Source organism: Chenopodium quinoa, unplaced genomic scaffold (genome assembly GCF_001683475.1).
Source record: "Chenopodium quinoa cultivar QQ74 unplaced genomic scaffold, ASM168347v1, whole genome shotgun sequence".
Taxonomy (NCBI): domain Eukaryota; kingdom Viridiplantae; phylum Streptophyta; class Magnoliopsida; order Caryophyllales; family Amaranthaceae; genus Chenopodium; species Chenopodium quinoa.
In genome coordinates, this window is record NW_018742616.1 from 1,727,096 (window position 1) to 1,736,012 (window position 8,917).

General features: G+C 33.7%; 1 protein-coding gene across 1 annotated transcript; it reads right to left on the minus strand.

Moving 5' to 3' along the window:
* Positions 1-4,401: 4,401 nt before the first annotated feature.
* Positions 4,402-6,679, minus strand: LOC110721544 (nucleoside diphosphate kinase 1). Its single transcript, XM_021900719.1, has 4 exons — positions 6,515-6,679; positions 6,185-6,233; positions 5,553-5,784; positions 4,402-4,765 (listed from the first exon to the last, which is right to left on the minus strand). The coding sequence occupies exons 1-4, from the start codon at positions 6,563-6,565 to the stop codon at positions 4,651-4,653; spliced, it is 447 nt and encodes a 148-aa protein (XP_021756411.1). The 5' UTR covers positions 6,566-6,679; the 3' UTR covers positions 4,402-4,650.
* Positions 6,680-8,917: the final 2,238 nt, after the last annotated feature.

Below are 8,917 nucleotides of genomic sequence, written 5' to 3' on the forward strand. Positions count from 1 at the left end.
AGAGAAACGGCTGACTGAAACTCTGAAAGGGAAAAGGGAAAAGAGGGAAATTATTTAGGGTTTGGGTATATATATGTAGGAAAATGGGCTGAGATAATTGGGCTTATAAATTTCGGTTCGGTGTTCGGTTTTCGGTTTTTAAAATCCCAAAACCGAATCCAAACCGATATAATTCGGTTTTCATTTTCTCAAACCGATCCAAACCGAAAACCGAACAAAACCGAACCGAATTGCTTATTCGGTTTGGTTCGGTTCGGTTTTCGGTTTTTATCTAAACTACTTTCACCCCTAATCCATAGTTTATCTGTGATGGTTAATCAAAGTAGGTTCTCACTGCAAACTTTCTAATTGTGCTGATAAACCGTGCTTCATTGATCCAGTCAAGCCACGAACACTGGTGGGAGCAATTTTCCTAAAATGCCTATCTGGTAATTTCACCTCCCTTTACAAACCACCTAATTTTTATGGGATATTGATATCTTGTGTGATCGGTGTTACTTAGATGACATTGCCTATTCCTTTTCCAGAAAATGACTCAGCATTTGATCTGCTCTATTGCATCACCTTCAAGCTGCTTGACCATCTTTGGCTTGAGATGCATGCTTCGTACATGGACTTTAATGTAAGTTCTCTTCAGCAAAAATCTTGCAGTAGTTGAAAAGGTGGTCTTTTGCATTTGTATTTTTCATCTCTAAACTCATTTATTTTTCAATTGCCTTGGCCTAAAGCTCTATTTTGCTCTTTTTTGTACTTCTCCGTCTTTGAACCCAGCCAACTTGCAAGCTTGCTATTACTATCAGAGAGTTTTCCGTTATTGTATTTCCTATGAGGAATAAATATCATTGATTATGTTTTAAAGGTCTTGGGATGCTTGGTTTTGGTCTATCTTTTACTGTACTGACTGAACTTTGTTTAAGTTGGTTCTAGTTCGCTTGAATTCTGTGATGTTTGCTTATCATATTTTTTTTGTATCTTTGTAGGCGGTGATGAAGGCTACACGCCGTCAGCTTGAGAAAGAAATGATGCTTGAGGATATTATTCGGCTTGAAGACCTGCCATCATATAGTCTTCTCTCTAAATAGGTAGCTTTCAAGAGAACTAAGATGAAAGTTAGATGCAAGATGTTGGAAACCTTTATTCTCTTATTGAAATAGTCCATTCCTTCCACGGGAAATCCTGTCTTTGATACCTAACTGGATGGTGCTGGTCCTAGAAGATTTGGTGTGCCATCTTGAAACCCGGATTCATTGTCAATTTGATTTTAGGAGTGGCTTTTGTAAGCACCACACAGTCATAAATCAGCAGTTCTAGTACCTAACTGAATTGCTATAGGTGTGGCCAGTTTTATCTTGTCAATGAAAATATGCCATTTTTAGGGCTTGGGTTTTCTTAATCAGATGTTCTCGTCGTCGCTAGTTAGTGCGTTTTTCTTAGTATTTTCAAGAGGCAAGAATGTTAATGTTCAATCTCCTGGAAGAAGCAGAAGCAGCTAGCAGAGCTTCACTCTCTGGTCAGATTGGCGAGTGGTAATGGTGATTTGGAGACACTAGCTCAGGGATTGAGTTTATCTTTTCTATCATGCTTTGATGGGAAGGTGTGAAAGGTAGATCGAACTGTCAAGCTCTTAACTTTCTAACCATAGGACTATAGGAGCATCTCTTGATTCTTAATCAGAATTCTTTGCTCATTCAGAAATATTAAATTCTATGTTGTCCTTGCATGTTGAAGTGTGAAGACTGTGTGAATGTTAATCATTTAGCTAAGAATATTAATAATAGGCCTAACTATACTACGAGTATTTTTATTTATTGTTGGTTATTTTGCAATGCAAGAATTGTGGGTCTGTAGGATGGGGGGATTGAATGCGTGTTTCTTCATTGTTAGGGCTCGCATCTAGCTTGACCCAAGTTTAGGGCCTCAGGCTTCGAAACACAGACACGCTTCTCAGAAACACCACTGTGAAGAGGTAATAGAGGAAGGGCATGCTGAGATTGGTGTTGCGTGAGGGGTGAGGGGTGATTTGTTGACCTGTTCAAAACTGCAGAGCTTTGATAACAAAGAAAGCCAATTCGGTGCTGGAGTCCTGTGTTTCGGTATGCAATGAGAATACGAGACTGCGATGATACAGATCTGTTACCATCAGATACCTACTGTAGTTTGTAACAGAACCTTGACAAAAACAGAAACTTGACAAAAACAGAAACTAAATCAACCTGCCACTATCACATTGATTCTTGCAAACATGTACTCCGTATATCACTTAATTTTTCTCCCGTCCGACTTCATAAATCATAACATTGTGCCAAAATTTCTTCCTTCAATCATCACAAATTTCACAAATCGTGAACTTTTATCGCCTTTCTACACTTCCGAGAAATTACCCAAATCATTGCTGGAAAATCTAGCAGATCGGATACTTGCATTCAGGACTACTCTAAAAACTAAAGATAAACCTGATGTCGGCACATCCCCAGAAAGTGGTATATATCAACCAGTAAGGCGACAACCAACAAGCATCATTCTGGTATATTGGTATATCCGTATATATGCTGCATTTTGAAAATGAATAATGATAGAGGCAAAGTGATTGCACACTTTAGCTCAAGAACTGGCTATATTTTTTCCAGGCTTCGACAGGAAGGTGCAAACCAACCTTTCAACTTCGAACCACTCAAATATATCGGCAAAAAATGGATGGATAACAATTTTTCTTGTAGCGTTATACAGCACATTTTGAATACAGGAATAATGGTCTTTGAGGGCTCAACAACTCGTAAGTGAAAGATGGGAACCGCGTGAACTGATCATATCCTCAGGTAAATGATGCTCGACGCAGGGAGTCAAGGGAATAAATTGGCAAAGATTATAGGTGCCTAGCCCACCGTGCTGTTGAGATGAATAACTGACACAAGGAAACACTAAAAAACTGTGCTCAGAAAGCTTACAAGGACCGCAGAACTCAAGTCCTTAATTAGTTAATCTGATGTTCTCTTAATCTCTTAGATTATGTTGGTACTCTCTCCCCGTCCCACAATATATTTCCTGTTTTCCTATTTTAGAAACCCAAAATGTTGTTCTCATTTCTATTTTTGGATAATATGTAAAGACCATTATACCCTCATTTTTTTATCTCTATTCATTGTACTTCCTAATTTATCCTTGAATTTTGCACATGTCTACTTTTTTCCGCTTAATTTTCACTTTTTTTTTAGTGTACTTCATCCACTTTCTACCCCCATTTCTTAAATACCGTGAAAAAACACAAACAGAAACTATATACTGGGACGGAGAAAGTACAATAGGAATAAAATCTAATTTAGGAAACTATACTACTTCGTACCCCGCCCCCCCCCCCCCCCCTCCTACAATACTAAACTGAATTTATGCTTCTGAAAACTCAACTACTCTAGTTTGGAGGAAGTAATGATGGAGGTTAGTTTTGTACGAACAAAAACATAACAATATTAAAATATAATAAAAGTACATAGAAGAAAGATTAAAGAAAAAAAAAAGTGTTGTGGACCCCATTTCACATAAAAAGAGATAAAATAGTGATGGGACCACACTTTGACTGTACCATTGAAAGCTTATAAAATACTATTGGAATTTTTATTCAAGTACTACTGAGAGTATATTTAGTAACACGTAAAGCATTTATAGTGTCACTAAATATACAATGGTATTATTTGACTAATTAAATGAGGACCACACTCTATTTGTACTATTGAAAGTTTATAAAATACCCCTGAGAGTATATTTAGTGCCAGTACAAGCATATGTAATACAACTAAGATTACTATTTAATCATCCAATGATACCACGTGAGTGCTGATTAGGATTTTTCAAATTTCATGTGAAAAGACTCTCATACCTCTCCTTATGCATTTCTATATACCTCGCTAACTTCCCTTCGAAAGCTCTCCTCCAGTTTGTACTATTAGTACTAAAAACCACTACAACTCTTAAATATATTTACTCGTGTGCCTTTATATTTTATTTTTTGTTACTTTTGCATTAAAAAAATTTCAATTGTTAATTAGTCATTCGAGTATTCTTTGCCCAAATAAAATCCTACTGTTCGTCCCCGTACAAGCTTGTTTGAGTTTGTTAGCAAACCTTTTACTTAGTTTGTAATAGTTCTGTTGATTAAGCATGTCAAATTAAAAAAATAAAAAAAAATAAAATAAAATAAAAAAAAAAAAAAAAGGAAGAAGAGAGAGAAGTTGTTCATCCAACAATCTGGCCAATAAATAGAAGCTTTTCTAAGTCTATACTACGTATTTTGAAAGAGAGGTGATAGAACGAATAAAGGTTATTTTTAAACTTTTTATCCGGGTTTTTAGTCTTTTTACAGCTCTGGATGAAGAAACACCAAGACATTAAAATTAAATATTAAGATGTCAGCTCGCAAACACCTTGCATCAACCATTTATAGAGCAAAAATAAATTAGTATGTCATCAAATGCTCCTGCAAAACACATAGTAACACAATAAACAGAACACCGCAATCAAAAGAAGCTGTCTAATAAGATTAACCAACACCAAAATGTCTAATTTGGCAAATATGTTTTCTCAAGATAATAGCAACTCTTAGATAGTCAAGTTCCACATGGAGGGTTGGCAAGTAAACCATATTAAGCAGGTATAGATCTATTCATAGATCCATGAGTGTAGGCTGCTTTGCCAGTGAACAACTCCCTCGGGGAACCAAAGAGCAATCTCCTTTGTTGCGCTGTCAACAGCATCACTGCCATGGATGACATTTCTGCAGAAATCATAGATTCATCGATTAACAATAGCACGGGAACAATAAAGTAAATCATAGGGTTGAAAATAAAAAAATTAGCTACCTCCCCCGTAAAAAAGAGGAAAAAACACATAAGTGATTAATCTTGAACTACATTGATACAAAGCTCCAACTTTAAAAGGAATGTACAATTAAAGGTCAAGGAGATACAGGACAATCAAGAGTCTTCTTGGTAAAAATGACAATCAGACAAAAGAGTCCTTTCGACAGTTTTGTTCAATGATTACACCTCGAATAAAGGGGAATTTTAGTTTTCACACAATATAATTGCCGTTCATGCATCAAGACCCCTGTGTCGGTCAAAATTAAGAAATGATCATTAATCCAAATCTACTTTAGTGTACAACTCTTACTGTGCCTAACAGCATATTTATTCATGTAAAAGTGCAAAATTATATTGCATTGATTTGTAAGCAGTTAGCGCTACAAGTGACACGATGAAAGGAAAATCAAAACACACAACATTTCATTGATAAGCATTTAAATATAGAATAACATTTTCTATCCGTACGTATAGACTACTTTCTGATAGTCAGTCAAATATGATTGTGGCTAAATTGTTTGGAGCTGTTTCTTTAAGCAGAGAGGACTATCAATCATCACAGAAGTCACTACTATACCTAGTACATCAGGTAAAACACATTAAAGACAGCATAATACTCATAAAATATCCAGCACAAACACACAGGAAATACTTCAAAATCGAGTTACTAAGCAAATATTAATGCATAGGCAATTTAAGTACCTGCCAATGTCGATGGCAAAATCACCACGGATGGTTCCTGGCTCGGAAGCAAGTGGGTTGGTGGCTCCAATGAGCTTCCTTCCGGTGGCAACAACACCCTTACCCTCCCAGACCATAGCAACCACTGGCCCGGAAACAATGTACTCAACCAAACCGTTGAAGAAGGGCTTGGCAGACAAGTCAGCGTAGTGCTTCTCGGCAAAAGGACGGTCCACATTCACAAATTTCAAAGCTACACAGACCAAACATCATTCAATAGACAGCCACATCAACCAAAACTTAAGCTTTTAACATCAACCAAAACTAGATCATTCCCAATCCCATTTACATAGCTTAATTCGACTAACAAGCATGCAATGATTCATGAGATAGCTTCTCCTTCATCAGATTGGTTCCGGATTCGAGTCTTGGTCAACTCATTATTAATATTGAAATCAGACATGGGGCAGCAATTAAAAAACATAATTGTATTCTTGGACACAATTATAGGCATCAAATAAACACACTTTTGAGCTAATATCATTAGTTTAAGCAACATATTAACCTTGAATTAACCTTGCAATTATTTACATAATACTGAAGCAGAGGAGATATTTGTTTGAAGGTCCAAGTTTGTAAAATTCAGATCATACCTTTCAAAGAGAAACCCTTCTTCTCAAATCTGCTGATGATCTCACCAACCTACACATTTAAAAAACGATTTCAGAATCACAACTCACAATCTGACACTAAAATCTTCCAACTCTGTATTTTACAACCAAATTAAACAAGAAAAGCTTATTATCTCAAAAACCCAGTTCAAAAATCAATCAACCCAGTTAAATTTGCCATTAAATCAATGATTAATCAAGTTTAACAACCCAATCAAGCAGCAAAAAAATCAAATTGAAACTTTAACAACCCAAATAAGCAGCAAAAAAATTTGGAAAAATTGAATTAAAAGGGTGAAAATTGAAACTAACCAGTCCTCTTTGGACGCCATCAGGCTTGATCATGATGAAAGTTTGCTCCATTTTTGAATTGGCGTTTAAGATTCTTTGAAAGATGTAGAGATTAAAGATGGAATAATGGTGGAGAGTAGAAAATGACGGAAAGAAGAGTATATATATGAGAGAGAGTGGGAAGCAAATACAGAACCCTAACCCTAGTTTAAAATTGGAATATCCCTTATGCGATTTTTTTATTTTTATTTTTAAAACAAAAATTGTGAAAATTTGGAGCGATTTGTTTTAGGAAAAGCTAGGTGTAAAGCCCTTACGATGCACGGATTTGATAATATTTTTTTTATTATTATAATAAAATAAGAACAGATAAATTCATAAATATGAAGACATTAATTATTACTGTAATGAATAAGTTATTGCAATTGTTTTTTAAGAAAGGGAAAACTGTTACAATTAATTAAACATATTAATTGTCTTTATTATTTTGGAATCAATAATAAAGATCTTTATGTTTTTAAATATCTTAATTATACTTAAAATTCAGTTATAACTTAATTATAACTCTAATATAGTTATTATTTATTCAAACAATATAATCTTTTAAATAATATAAAAGCTATCATTAAGGATATTGGAGGAATGCATTTTACTTCCCTTTTTTAATGAATCAAATCCATCCTCCATTAGAAAGATTAGTAGAAAATTCAAGCATACCACCATACTCTCCATAATTGCTAACCAAACACACTGTAAATGTGGTGATCTGGAGTTCAAAGAGTTTCTGCTGGTGGATTGGCTCCTACAAAGGAGTTTTATAGTGGCTTCGTGAGTTCATGCAGCTTTGTGAATATGTAAGCCTCATGTGGTGGTTTTGGGTTGAACACTATGATGGGGGACATATGATATTTCATTCAACCCGCTCAAAAAAATAAAAGGGTCTGGGGAAGTTTACCGTGCACAATAACTGATTTTTTACATCTTGATATTGTTGTAAACTTGAATTTTTATTTTAACTAATTACTTTAAGCCATGGAAACTGTATTTTTAATTTCAATTCTGGCTATTAAATCATCCTCATGCACTGCCTTAATTTTATACGAAGTATAAGTTTCGAAAAATAGTATTGCTGTAACAATTCAAAAATAAAGGTATACAAAAGTATTAAGTATATGATTTGCTGTTAATAAAAAAACATATATAAAAGAAAAACAATCATCTAGAATCTCGAAAGTTGTTACATAATTAAAAAATTAAAAAGCTAACATAAGTATTATTTGTTCCTATCATCTAAATATCTATTTCTTGAACATGGAGTTTTATTATGTTTTGAGAGAATCCTTGATTCATAAAACTAAACCCGCATCATACACAAAGTACACAAATTGAAGTGTTAATATTAGTATACTATTAAATAATCTATAAGATAAAATTAGAAATAGTAAGAAATATTTAATGAATTATATATATTCTAAAAAATATATACATTTATCTTCTTTGATGTGATTTGGTCGGATGAATCATGATTCTTTTTCGTTGAATCAATATTATCAAAAGGGCGTTTTGCGGTTTCTTCAACGACTGTAACTTCATCTTTTGAAGTATCTTTATTATCTTTTATGACATCTTTATTCTACATCAAAATTATTTATGTAAAGCTGTAAGAAATTAAAATTTTAAATTCATGACTTGTAAATAAACATTAAATACTTGTAACAATTATTTAGTACCTCAATGACTCTTTTGTCAAAAATTCTCATCACCGTAAAAGTTTGTCGAATTGTTGTACGGTTATAAGCGGTGATTTTAACTTTGAACACTAACTCTCTTCCAATGATATTTGCAATCATCTTTGGAATTTGTGTATCATCATCTTCATTATCATTATCATCATCATTATGATCATTGATCTGTCAATTTTAATTGAAATAAGTGATAAAAGCATTTGTAGAACAATTTAATATTTCAACTATTGTTAAAAAGCAATTTTTAAAACCTTTTCATAAGTATGAGCTTCAAAAAGAGTACTTGCATCTTGTCATATTAGTTTCTTAGCTTCTTCATCAAAAACTACAAATATTGTTTTCCCACCATGATCGATAACACTAAACTCCAATCGATATCTGATTGAGAAAAAAAAAATAATGCATGAAGAAATTAGGCATTATATAGTTTATTATTCGTTTAATCTATTATTGTAATATGGATAAAGAAAAAATTTGAAACAAACCTTGGGATTGACCTTTCAATTTGTTTCTCACAAGGAATGCCCCAAAAATCTGTTCTTCTTGGAATGATACGTCTTTTACATGATGGGCATGAGATATAATACCAACTATTTTCACTCATAATTGTATCCACTTTAGCCATGCAATAGAAGATCAAATCCTATATGATTTTAAAAATAAAATTAGGTTTGAATTT